Below are 14,697 nucleotides of genomic sequence, written 5' to 3' on the forward strand. Positions count from 1 at the left end.
TATATGGAGCCCATGACTTATCCAGATGCTATACCTTCATACCAAAGTAATACTAATAACTAGTCTTCACAAGAGGTGTCAGATTGCATTTTTGTGACAAAAATGTTATTTCAACACAAATGTAACAAAATTTATTCACTAAATTTATACATTTTAGTGGCATTTTGATATAACAAACTTTTCACTTCAAAAGCACTTGAAAACCAAAAGTTCTGTGCTAATTACAACACAAACAATTAGAAACTCACAGTTACAGCAACAGTAATAGTGTTTGTAACCTACAAGCAGCTAGAGAAGCGTTGTGTTTTATCATTTAACAGGTGTGATAACTCCAAAAGCAAAATTACCCCAAAACTAAAAATGTAGATTGGGTAAAAAATGACAAGTCATTGTATCTCCAAACCAAGTGCTAATCACTCATTTTTATGGTGATTTTTGAATTCACCCAATAGAAATACATAAGAATAAGCTGTTTTTGAGCCTGAAACATTTTCATTGTTGAGCAGTGATAGCACTGCTCTCTTCTGTTCTAAGATGATTGATTTGTCTTTGAGCTGATGTTAGTCAGTGAAACATAGAAAATTAAAAAATTAAACATGTTTTTGTAAATTTTGTTCCTGATTTGTCAATATAATGGAACAAATCCAAAATGGCTACTCTAGTTTCTAAATCTATTCCCATATCAGACACTTGGTTCCATGGTTTTCAGCCAGAAACAACACAAGCACCAAGTGAATGGGATGTTCCAAATCAGTGGAATTTCACCAAAATCCAAAAGCCCCAACAGATTCAGTGCAGTATTAAGACAATATATTTTTTCCTTTTTTTTAAGTTTTGAAAAGGTTATTCAATGTGAGAAGAAACAGATTCTTTACTATGACAGTTCCCTCTGATTGTTTGGTTTTGAGCGAGGTACAGTTTTTGCCACAAACATCCGTTTCATATGAAACCCGTTCCCCATAAAAGGAAACATTTTGCTGATATCAATAAAATGAAAAGAAAGGTTGTAGGCCTTGAACTGCTTTAAATTGTAAAATTCCCAAACAAATATTTCCATCAGTGAGAAGATAGATAAGAGAAGTGTATTGGTTCAAATGGATGATAGTTCTCTGTAGGGTATAAAAATTTTAACAAAATTATTTTTGAGTTCCCTCATATCCTATGATTTCCAGAATTATGAATTAAAATGCCGATTAAAAGCAAATGAAATGATTTCTTGATGAATGCTTTATATTTTTTAGATGAAAATATTTTGTCATTGCATCAAAAGATGTTTTTGAGTCGAACTACATTTCCTGAAAATAAATGTGTGTTTTGTTAAAACCTTTTATATTGCTTATTTGCCTCCTACTGAATTGAAGCAGAATATACAACACATTGTTTCATTGTAATTTGTTGCTGTAAACTATCTGACCCAGTTTTTCTTATGGCTATGACACATGTAGCACAAAAGACACAAGACAGTGTTCCTTTTTTGAGAGTCATGATATTCACTATGCAATCAGTTACTGTGGTGAATAGAGTGAAAGTGACTGGATCATGCTGATTGCAACCACATATTTGGTTCAGTGATGTAAATGACAGGAAATCAATTCTCTTAATTTTTCTTAGTAATCATGCATAAGATGCTTGTTCTTGAAAATGACTGTTGTTTTTTCAGGAATGATTCGTGATTCATGTGAGGTCTCGTCCAGTCTTTTATTTATTAGGAAAATAATGTAGATAATTAACAAATTGCATTTGAATTCTATAATTGTATTGTTAAATATGTTCATTTTATTTTTCTAAATATATACAGAGTTTGTTGATATTTGTGAAAGCAGCACAGAGTTTCATTTTCCTAGTATGACTGAACAACTGGAAACTGTAAAAGATACTATCAAAGAAGGTGTTGAATGGAGAAAGAATCATCAGCCACAAGACTGCCCCAATCAGTTACTAAATCTAACCACATCCGAGCAACTGGTAAATTATTTTTCCACTTTTATATTGATTCTGGTATATTGAAATTTCAGTAATTTAGTTCTTTTATTTGGGATTGAGAATAGTCTGTGTACTTGTTTAAAAATATTTTTCTGAGTTAGAAACAATATAGTAAATATCATTACATTAACCATGAGCATTGTGAATTAAATGAATTCATATTTTTGTATGAAAATTATTAAATTACACGGAAAAGAAATAAGACTATAGTTAATAAATCCAAGTTAGAGCAATATTCTTCACTTTTTCTAACTAAGGATATTATAATTACACTCAGTTGTATTTTCTAAGTACAAAAAAAAACATTCATTATAAAACATATTGCAATAATCTTTTCTAATTAACAAGTTCTTTCAACACACTTTAATATGGAAATATACTTACAAGAAAACCAGTAACACATAAAAAGTATTTTATTTTCTAAATAATTATAATAATATTTATTTCTTATATGCATTTAGTAATTCAAGACAAGAATCATGCAATTAAGTTATCATTTACTCAGAATCACACACACATGTTCTCTTATTCAAATAACCAGCAATGAAAGTGAAATGCCCAGTTTTCACATAGTTACATGATTTCATTACATTGAAAATGTTGTTTTTCATATTTTATTTAAAGTAAATGTTAGAGAAGTACGAAAATACCATTCACTTAAAATATATTAATACCATTTCCTTATGTATATTAATTAATTTATATTTAATAGATCAAGCCAAGTACAGAATAATTGAAATAGAATGACTTACCTTATTTCATTACATAAGCAGAAGTGCTTTCACGAACTTAATTCGCATCATCAGCTGCATTATATTTATATATAAATATATCTCAAAAAACATTATAAACTCGCAATACAAAATATAATATCACTTATTCATTTATATTTTATGTTAAAATTTTTTAACTAAATTAAATTTTATTAAAAACTTTTATTTAAATTAAAAATTAAAAATTATAATCAAAACAAGATGTAAAATACAAAAAAATTGTTTAAAAATTATAAAGATTAATTAATTAAAATTAATTTAAAATTAAAATGTTAAAATATTAAAATGTAAAGATTTTTACATATGTGAACAATATGATGTCTGTAAACAAATAAATTAAAGATAAAAATTAAAAACTTTTAAAGTAAAATCAAACTTAAATCAAGTAAAACAAAACGCAATGATAACAAAAAAATTTACAATGAAATTGTAAACCGTACAGTAAGAGTCTTGCAGATGTCATTTCTTCCGTTCAAAAAACAAAAGTTTCTGTAATATAAATAATTTTTAAAAAAAGATACTAATATAAAAAAAGATAATACACTACAATTTTACATTTCTATTATCAAGATCTGTTATTAATTTAGAATTTTCCTTAAAAAAAATTCCAACCGGTAAGAATTTTGTAACAAATTTTCTTTTGTTTCTTATTTTTATGGAACGCTTAAACATTGTTTATTATCTATTATGGTATATCTATTGTCTATTACATATATTTATCATGTATTTATTTTAAAGAAAATCTAAATTAATAACAAATTTTGTTAATAGAAATATAGTGTCTTGCCTTTTTTTGATATCAGTATTGTTTTGTTAAAAACAGTTTTATTTGTAATACAGAAATTTTTGTTTTTTGAGCAGAAGAAATGATATCTGCGAGACTCTTACCATTGGCTTACAATTTCATCATAATTTTTTTGGATATCTCTGCATTTTGTTAATTATTCTTTTATTTATTTATTTTTTTTTTTTTTTATGAATTACTGATTGTTATCTTATGGATTTATTATTAAAATTGATTGCCTTTCTAAAACAAACAAATTGAATTTGATGGCCAATTTTTTTTGTTGATAGTCGTATCATTCACTTCATACTGAATTTTTCCTTTTTTAATAAAACTAGTACAATGACCTTTACGAATCAAAGATTCATAATGTAATATTGCATTTATTATTTTGTAAGTGTAACCCTCGATTTTTATCGTTAAATTCAATTTTACCCATCTAATTTATTTCTGTTTTATTTATTCTTTTTTTTTAATAAAACTAGCATAATCTCTTGTAAACTAATACTTTTATTTTTTTTTAAAGAAGTGATGAGAATTAAAAAAAATTGTTTCACTTCAGTACTTTCATTTACATAAGAGCACTTACCACTAAAACAAGCTGTAGTATATTTTCTTTTAAATTTTATTATTTCAAGTACATTATCAAGCTTTTGTACGCTAACTAATACTATCAAGTACTGCTATCTAGTGGTGCGAATTCATAAAGGTACAGTAAAAAAATTAATAAAATGACATATTTGAGTCCTGTGGTTCATCAAATGGAAGAAAAATGTTGTCTAACAAAATTCAAGGTATTTTTTTAAAGTATTCTTTATTACATTCTAATTGAACTAAAATATAATGTTTTCATGCGTATTTTATTTTTCCCCCGTTTTCATTTCACTGTTAGGTTAGGTCATGTTTAGAACTGTAAACAGTTCATTGAGTTCGTCCCCTCTTACCAACAAAGTACTAATGAACTCCGGAATTATATGCTAGTTGTTTCACTGAATTTACTTTATTAACCAGATTGGAAGATCAATTACTCATCATTATTATCAAAACAGATAGTGATTCTATCTACTGCAGTGTTTATAATATCGTCATCTTCATACTCTGTTTGAAGGTTGATCATATTAAATTTATTCTTATGTTTATATATATATAATAACTTTCTAAAATGTCAAAACCCTTATTATACCTATCCATATTGCATTTTTTTAATTTCTAGTATTTTTAAGTTTGTTAGAATATCTGATATTGTGTGCTTATTTTTAATCAAATGATCCGATACATTTGAAAAACCCAGTTTATCTTTTTTATAACTTTTAAAATGTTCATAAATCTGGTTTTAAAAGATGTAGTGGTCTTACCAATATAAATATGGTCACAATCATTACATTCAATTTTATAAATACCACTCAAATTGTATACATCAGAAGTATTATTATGTTTATTACTTATTAGGTATTTTATTACGTGGCTATTTGTCTGGTATGCAGGTTTAAACATATTATTATCATAAACCTTAGTAATGTGTTCGACTATTTTATCAGTATGTTCTTATTTTAAATATAGATTGTCAATTTTTTGTGTGTTAGTTATTAGTATTAAATTTGTGTTATTTTAAATTTTTACCATTTGTTTATTATAAATATCTACCAATGTACTATTGTAACCATTATGTACAGCAATCTGCTTTACAATATTTAATTCTTTGTTTAATTCATTTTTATTTTCATTATGTTTCATATAATTAATTGCTCTATTTACCATATTTGTATAAGTACTAATCTTATGTGACCACGGGTGATTTGTAGCTTTATGTATAGTGGTTTTGTTAGATGTCATTTCCTATTTACTGAAGTTATTCATTGATTATTTTTACTAAACTCAATACTAACATCTAAATAATTTATTTTTCTATTGTTATCAATTTCAAGCGTAAATTTCAAATCATTATAGCATGAGTTTAACTTATTCATGATTATTAAATGTAAATTTCAAATCATTATAGCATGAGTTTAACTTATTCATGATTATTAAATGTTTGTCATTTATCACCAGATCATAGATACAAAAATATCATCAACGTTTAAAGTTGATATTAAAAAAAATTTAATTTTAATTTATTTGTTTATATTGACAATATCTTATGTAAAAATCTTTACATTTTAATTTTTTAACTTAATTTTAATATAAATTTTAATTAATTAATCTTTATAATTTTTAAACAATTTTGTATAGTTTACATCTTGTTTTGATTATAATTTAAATTTTTTTAAAAAGTTTTTAAATTTTTGTATAAGCTTTTAAAGTATTATAAAGTAGATTTAAATTTAAGTTAAAAATTTTTAATAAAATTTATTAGTTTAAAAAATGTTAACATAAAATATAATTGAAGAAGTGATATTATATTATGTATTGCAAGTTTATGATGTTTTTTGAGAGATATATTATATAAATATAATACAGCTGATGATGCGAATTAAGTTTGTAAAAGCACTTCTGCTTATGTAATGAAATAAGATAAATCATCCTATTTCAGTTATTCTGTACTTGGATTGATCTATTAAATATAAATTAGTTTGTATTGATACAGGGAGTATAAGTATTAAAAGAATTGATTTAAAAAAATTTTATATATACTAGCTTTTTACATTTGTTTTACATATGCATATATACCATGTACATATATGTATAATTGGTATAATGCCTATATATAATAAATATTATAGCTCAAAAATCTCCAAAACTACTAGATCATACTGTAGTAGTATATCTGAATATGTGCATATGAAAATTTGATGTGTTCTTTAGTTATGCTCAATTTAAGGTTGACAACAGAACATATTTCTTTGTATTGGTGTATTTTTCATATGCACTTTATGCATTGACTTGTGGTGGTGATTGAATTTAAACTTGATACTTTTGTATAGGGTCTACTCATTATTTTTAATTATTTCATCAAATTATGGTTATAATAATTTAATTTTCTTATAAACAGAGAGTACATTTTAACATTAAAAAAAAATGTTACCTCTTTTAATTTTCTCATTAAATTTGTTTTGTTTATTTATTGTACAAAAAATATTATATAAAATAAAATAATGAAAATATAGTCTTCTTATGCAAAACTGCAAAAAAATTTTATTATTTTATTTGATAAGTATTTATTTCTTTTCTCCCTTCTTACAGTCTCGCCGCAGTGGTACAAAATATCTTCAAACTGGAGATGTCTTTCTTACTCGTCATTCAAATCTTGCTGAAATTCATGTTGTATTTCATATGATTGTTGATGATTCACTACGATCTAGTCAGTATTATTGAAGTGTAATTTAAAATTTAATTACATTATAGTTATTACATACTGTAGTACTTGTTATAAAATATTTTGTTATACATTTTATTTATTTATTCTTTCATTGACTCTCAACAAGTGAATTTTCTAACCATAAATAATTTTTTATGGTAATAAAAAAAATTTAAAAAAATTGTAGGTTGTACCAATAAATTATACAATTTTTTTCTATAAAGAATATAATTTCTCATTGAGAACAGGGTTGTAATTACCAATAACTTAGAAGAAGTAAGGATCAGTGTGAAAATTATTGGGTATCAATGTTCTAAGTAATAAATAAAAAAATACTAGTATAATTTTTTCCCCTTTTTATATGTTATAAAAACTAGTTGAAAAGGTACCTTTTTAGCACATCCATTTCTATGACAATATTAATATTAGAATGTGTTAGAAGATAGACAGTAATAATCTTAATATCAATTGTCATGCCTTGTTCTATGTATGTTATTACAAAAAATGAAGTATGGGATATGTTGAATACAGTTACTTACATACATAGTATCAAAAAATTTATTTAATAATCGCTATATTTCCAGTTTTACTTTGGGATTATCCTTGAGATTTTATTTATTATTATTTAATTAGTTACACTGTAGTTAGTAATATTTTATTTGATTTAGTTGTACATCTGTTTTTCTTTAAAAGAATATTAATGAACCAAGAATACATAGCTGCTCCACATTTTCTTTTTTTTATAATATTTTTATTAAATTAATAACTATTTTCTAGACTCCTAATTATTATCAATATATTTTAATTTGTGTAAAGTTGATTCATTTAAACAAATAAATATTATTGATTTAATTTTATATTGTAAACCATATTGATTTATAACATGGTTTTAAAACCTTACATACTTATTGACCATGGCAACATAGTTCCAGTTTCTTTAAAACTCTGAGTTCTAATTATTTTACAGAAGCGTAATTAACTGCTTGAAGCTCATTTGAGATCATCAAATTAGATTTACATATAGTTTATTTGAGATCATCATGTAATTCATAATTAATATGATCAAAAATGTATATTTTTTCTTTTACTGATGTGTTATATTTGTTTCTAAGCAGATAATATTTTTATAAAAAAATCGAATGAAAAAGAATGTTAGCATATTAGTGGAAAATTTATTTTTTTAATTATTTATGTTTAATTATAAAATATATATTTATACCCACTTTGTGTTATATCCTTGTTTTTATCTTCTGGAAAAAATAAAAACATAAACTTCAAATCTGATTCAGTTTCATTTTACTTTTCTCTTCCTTACATTTTATAAAAATTAAAAAACTTAATTTCAGTCATGGTATTCTTAGAAGGCTTATTTATTACTTTACCTCTGAATTCAGAAATGTTTTATCATTGTTGTTTAAAAATATCAGTAGAAGTATTTTATTTGTGAATTGTAGTCATCCTGATATTTTTTATTTAATTCAATTACAGGCTGGCTTTACTGATATGTTATTCTACTATTTATCAAAAAAGTGGTGTAGTACAGCAAACGTAGAACACTCCTGATGCTCTAAAATGGCTGTTGAAGTTTGTGTAACCATATTTTAATTTTAGCCACATTTATGTATAAAGATTTATAAGAAATAATTAAGTATATATATAAAAGATGTAACATAATAGTGTGATTTTATTACATTCTTAATATAAAAAATAATTTTTCATTGGTATAAAAATTTAAATACTAGTTATCTATTCTCTAGACCAACATTTCTCAACCTGTAGGTCACGATTTTATGAAAGGGAAGTTGTAAAATTAGCCTACAACTTTACATTTAAACAATAATGAAATCATTTTATGAGAAAAAAATAATCTATTATAAACATTTTACTTACGTTTATGAGTGCACATATAAAGAAAATAAATTAATGAGGTGGTTACATTTGTTTTTCATTAAAAATTTCTCTCTATATGGATCTATGTTAGAAATACACAAAATCAAATTATTCTCAAGTGATAAAAAATGATCCTATACTTAGTTACTGTAACCATAGACAAAAAATACTTTTCACAAAGGTAATCTATGGCAAAAGGGATTAATTTTTTCAATGCTCTGTGAAAAAATTTCCATATTCAGTTTGATGATCAAGCCAAAAGGTATCTAAATCTTCAAATGTGAATTGCAGTTATAACATTTTATTATTGACAGACATTTCGTTGAGGTGATCATGAGTCGTGGTAACTAAGCAGCTGCAACACATTTTCACTAAATGTATTCAGTATCCATCTCTCCCAGAAATCATTTTTATCTTCCAGGAAGTACTCCTCCAGTTGAATTATTAGCCTCACTCAGGTGCATCTTCATGCTATCAAAACTGTGTTGAGTAATAGTGTCTTCTTATCCAATTTTTCTCAATATACTTATAATCCAAAGATTGTGGAAACATATTACAATTTTTGCTTTGAAGGTGAATAATCCAGTTATCAAGTTTCTTAATGAACACATGAACTTTGTCTGTCATTAATAAAATGTTTTTATCATGTCCTTGCAAATTCACATTCAAGTCCTTTAAATATGAAAATGCATCAGCTAAGTAAGCCAACAGCAACTCATAATTTTGTAAAAACATTGAAAGTGGCATTTTTTTATCCTGGAAAAATATTATTAGTTAATCTCACAATTCCAGTACCGGGTTAACATTTTCCCCGCGGCTACCATCTAACTTCTGTATGGAAAAGAAGAGATTTTTTCTTTTTTCCCCATTTCATCACTTAGTTTAGCAAACAGCCTATTCTGTAACGGTCGACTTTTAATAAAATTAACCATTTTTACAGCTTTTCAAAGAATTATTTGAGATTTTGTGGCAAGAGCATGTCTATGAAGGAAGCGGGTGTATTCTGTCCTTGGTATAAGATGATCTTTTTCTTTTTTTCAGGAATTCATTGTTCTTTCCTGCTTTCCCCTTTGCACCATCACTACATACTGCAATACATTTTGACCAATCTGTGTTATAGTTTTTAGTAGCTTCATAAAAAACATCAAAAAAATTGTCCTATTGTATGACTAGATATTGATTTGAAAAACAATATATTTTCTTGGATTGATCTGTCTCTCATATCTGTTGATCACATAGTGATCTCATAGTTGATCTGATAGTGCTGTTGATGGCATTTGTATCTTGCAAAACATAAGAACTGAGAAATGTTTACTATATCTGTTGATTCATCAAATAGTATACTAAAAAATTCACTTGAACTCGCTTGCTGAATTATCTGATTGCAAACATCGGCAGTCATGTCATTGATTTGCCTTGATACTATGTCTTTAGAAAGTGGAATTTTTTTTAGTTTTTTACTTCTTCCATGCCCATTAAAATGCTAATCTTATCCAATCCAGCAGGTTTTCTGCGATTTTATGGGGTTTGGACATCTTAGCTACTCTTAATGTTATGAGATAAGTGTACTTTTATCAGTATGGTGTTATTAACAAGTAGAAGCTCATTGATTCTCAAAGTATGTAATTGTCTTTCGAAAAATTCCAAGTGTTTGCTTTTATGATCTGAATGTTAAGTTTCAAAGTGTTGAATTAATTGTGATGGCTTCATGCTTTCATTAAAGAGGACTTGAATGCAAACTCATTGTATCCTTCCATCTAATGAGGAAAAACCATAATTTTAAATAACTGTCATTTTAAAAATTTGTCTTTTTACCAATTGAGTCACTGGATATAGAAGGTTCATTTCATTTTTTCACAAACTTATCCACTTTGCGTAAGAATCTAATTAAAAAAAAAAAAAACATTTGACCGCACACTAAAAAAACAAAACCTCAATTATTATTATTTTTTTCAATGTAACTATGCTTTTAAAAACTTAAATAAAGGCACCAGATGCACACTTCGCATTTGCAACTAAACTGATATGCTGCATTCCCTTATGCCTCTTTTATACTGTTGAGAGCACAACGTGTTCAAATCTATATCATATGCATGTTCAAACATGATGCTCTCACAGTGAATATTATGCAAGCAGACCAAATTACAAGGAGCATGTATACATTAAGTTGAAATTTGTAAATTTCTCATGTTTGTACACTTCTTACGTGCATGTTCATACCTGTTGCTATCAACACAGCTACATAGTTTTAACTAGGTTTCATTGGATTGTGGTTGAGAGGTCATGAAATTGTCATTACATATATATTTTTTTTACTTTTTGGTGGTAGTGAAGCTAAAAAGGTTGAGAATCACTGCTCTAGACATAGTCAGACATTATTTGGAAAAACGACCACATTACATGAAGACATATTTAATATGATTATGTACAGTAAAATAAATTACAAAAATGATGCCAATACAAACAATTTCTCAAAAAAATATTTAACAAAAGTTATTTCATGTAAATTTGATTTCCATGCAGATTTGTTTTCTTCTCATCCTCTTAAATTTGTATTACATGTGTATTTCACATTGTGTATACATCTATATGTTTTTTAAAATTTTTATATTAAACTAGCTGGTCAGCCCAGTTAACTTCCTGTCTAGCCAGGAAGCTCTGCCCCCTGGGTCCTTGCTGTGTTCATTGTCCTCATGATTGTGAGAATAATTGTCTGAAAAACTCTCTTTCCTCCAACATTTCCCTCATTCTTGTCTTAGAAGCTCTGTTACCTCTTTCATACTCTCCACCAAGAGTGCTAGGCCCTCAAAACCTTCCCTGGGATAACAGGAATGTAAATGAAAAAGCAATCGGTCGTTCTTGTGTGATTCTCTGATACCTTCTTTGTTTATTTTGAAAACTATCAAGTTTGGTGCAAAGTGCCAGGTGTTGTCATTAGGTCGTCATTTTTAGTCCTCTATTAGAATATAACATTTGTTTTCCTTAATTTCTTATTAATGTCACACACACATTCAGTTTTTCAATAGTATAGATTTATCTTTTATTATTTCCTTTTAAACTATTATTGGAGGAGGACCAGTGTTCAGTATCTAATTTAGATATTTCATGTTGTGTAGTCAATTAATTGTATGCGTTACACTATTATTTAATAAAACCTATTTTTGGATTCAATGTAGTATTTTTATTTTACATTACTTATAAATACTGTATTTAGCTAAGTTTGTATCAGACATTATATACATCATAGAATTTTAGTGTTATTTATGTAACAAATATAAAAATGAAATGAAATGGTAGCATGTAGCCCTCCAGACAATTTATTTTCAGTTAGGATCTGATGATTTCAACTATTATTTTATCCAACACAACTCTGTTAAAGTACTTGTGCAGCAAGTTAGGGTCATAACATCAAAATTAGACTTAACTGGTGGGTTAATTATTAATATTGCTGCTGGTATATTGTGAGGCAGTATATTATAAAAATGTTTATCCATCTAAGGAAAATCTATGTTTTTTGTACACTTAGCTCATTAACGCAAGATCCCCTCTAGTGTTGGGGTACACTCATAGATGTATTTTATAAAATACTCCCCAGAACCTGCTCAAGATTGTCAAGTAGACTAGAAAGGACAGCTTAAAATTATTTAACATAAAATAGGTTTATAACATATATTTATTGTAGATTTTTAGTGTATGTTGACACCCAGTTTTTAATGTTGTATTGTTTGTACGTACATTAAACTTTTATAAAAATCATCGACAAGGAAGAAAATATTTGTTATAAATAATGTATAATATTGTGTATTTTGTCAATCATCTACTCATGATAAACTATAAGAATCTAATTAAAAACAAACATTTTAATAATTAAAAGTTGAAAATTAAAGTTTAAAATATTACCCCTTCTAAATTGATATACATTCTTTCCTTGTTGTTTCAAATTGTAATTCTGGTAATTCATTTTTATCAGTTGTATAAAATTTTAAGCAGTTTTATTACTGCTGTGTGAGTAAAGTATAACTTTTGGATGTTTACATAAATTAAACTTATTAAAAATACTTCATTTTTAGGTGATATTAATTCTCGCCATCCAGCTATTCTTGGTTTAAGAAATATATTAAAGACAGCTTGTTCAAATGATATTACAATAATTACATTACCAGTACTTCTAATGCATGAAATGACCGAGGTAAGGAAATTTTGTTTAATTTAATTAGTTAATTATTTTATTTAATTAATTTTATTTTATTTATTATAAAAGTGAAAAGTATGTTGTGAAGTTGAGTATTAAACCCAGTTTCATTTTAACACAGTTGTTTTTCTTTCAAATCACTTAAAAAGAAGTAATATTTCTATAATAATTCTGTATTTTTCTTTATTTTATTGATTGGCTTGTAAATTCATATTATGAAAACAAACCTGAACCATAGTTGTGCCAACAGTTGTGTACTGCTTTAATAATGTTGCACTAGCCAGTGATCGTTGGCAGGCTTACTGAGTATTTGCAGGATTTATTTTTACATTTATATTCACAGAGCTTTTTGTAGATTGCATTTACATAACATTTTTATTATATTTACATAACTTTTTAATAATATATCAAGGATATAAACTGCTTTTAAATTATCAGATGGTTACAATAGATGTGTGTGAAATTGTTTGAAATATAAACATGTACAAAATTGACCTATGCAATTATTCTCGTGCCTGGAAGCAGAAATTTAACAGCAAAGCTACATTTCTCATCTCTGTGTTTCAAAAACTGTGAATATAATTTTGCCAGTTAAAATTTGTGATTTTTTTTACAATGAGGATTTCTTTTACTACATACACAGCTACTTTGATCCCAGAATCACAAGGATGCCGATGTCTTATCCTTAATAATGGCAGTAATCAAAAATTCATTGAACCAGTTATTATTTTCAAATGCAATTTTATTTTTAGAATAAAAATTTTTAATGATACTAATTTTTTTCCTTTTTTTAGGAGATGACAGTGAATTGGTGCACTAAAAGAGCTGAACTTGTCTTTAAGTGTGTAAAAGGTTTCATGATTGAAATGGCCTCATGGGGAGGTTCAGATCTTAAAAATCTGCAGTTCCTTGTACCAAAGGTATCATTTTTTAGCTTCTAGTAATTTATGTTTTAAACCATATGCGGCTTAATTCCTACAGCTTTTTGTTATAGATATTTTACTACAGAACAGATTGTCAAGTAACCATCTGTTTGTTACAGTTGTCATCTACATAACTTAACCGTTATATAATGCTTCTGTTAGTGAAAAATTACATAATTAGATTCTCAGAAGCCCTCTCCTCACCTATCTTCCTATTAAGGGTAGTTCTACCTGCCACTCCACGTGGTTCATACCGTACAACTCAAAGGCTGGTGGATCTGTGAGCTCAGATGCCACCAAATAAGTCAGATTCTCAATTATTTTTATTTTTTTAAATTCTGCCAGATATTTTTGCATTACATAGGTGTATATATTTAGTGAATGCATTTTTTGATGCTATATGTTGGCCTGGATTCCATAGATCCAGTGCCACCACCACCATTTGCATTATTTTTTTATTCCACGCACCGTACATGTATTTTTACTTTCTCAACTAAAATTATGATCTCTGAGTATTTATGGTTTATTGTGTTTGTTAATAGCTTTTTCATTGTTACATAAACAACATGGCCTCGAAAAGATTTTTCAACCTGGACAATCTTTAAGATTTAGTGGAAATTTACTAATTGTTATTTGATGACATTGAACCAACACAGGTACTTCATTCAATACTGAAAGTCTATGATTTACAAGAAGAGGATTGTGACACAGATTTTCGGAAAAAATCTAAGAGCAAGAACAAAATTCAAATACTGATCAAATTGATATAAGAGAAGGAAATTTTTTTTGCACTTTTTTGAAACAGTGCTTTATTTCAGAAAAAATAAATAAATAATAACCGGAATTCTTTTTTTTTT

The 14,697-nt window shown here is 26.6% G+C and overlaps 1 protein-coding gene across 1 annotated transcript in view; it reads left to right on the forward strand.

The window, feature by feature from the left end:
• The window catches only part of LOC142327429 (FERRY endosomal RAB5 effector complex subunit 3), a 59,623-nt gene that overhangs the window by 33,814 nt on the left and 11,112 nt on the right, over positions 1-14,697 (forward strand). Inside the window, exons 8-11 of the mRNA XM_075370491.1 lie at positions 1,799-1,965; positions 6,721-6,838; positions 12,796-12,914; positions 13,712-13,837. Coding sequence (XP_075226606.1) covers positions 1,799-1,965; positions 6,721-6,838; positions 12,796-12,914; positions 13,712-13,837 — 530 coding nt within the window. The remainder of the gene's footprint in view (positions 1-1,798; positions 1,966-6,720; positions 6,839-12,795; positions 12,915-13,711; positions 13,838-14,697) is intronic.

This window comes from Lycorma delicatula, chromosome 7 (genome assembly GCF_047948215.1).
Source record: "Lycorma delicatula isolate Av1 chromosome 7, ASM4794821v1, whole genome shotgun sequence".
Lineage (NCBI taxonomy): Eukaryota > Metazoa > Arthropoda > Insecta > Hemiptera > Fulgoridae > Lycorma > Lycorma delicatula.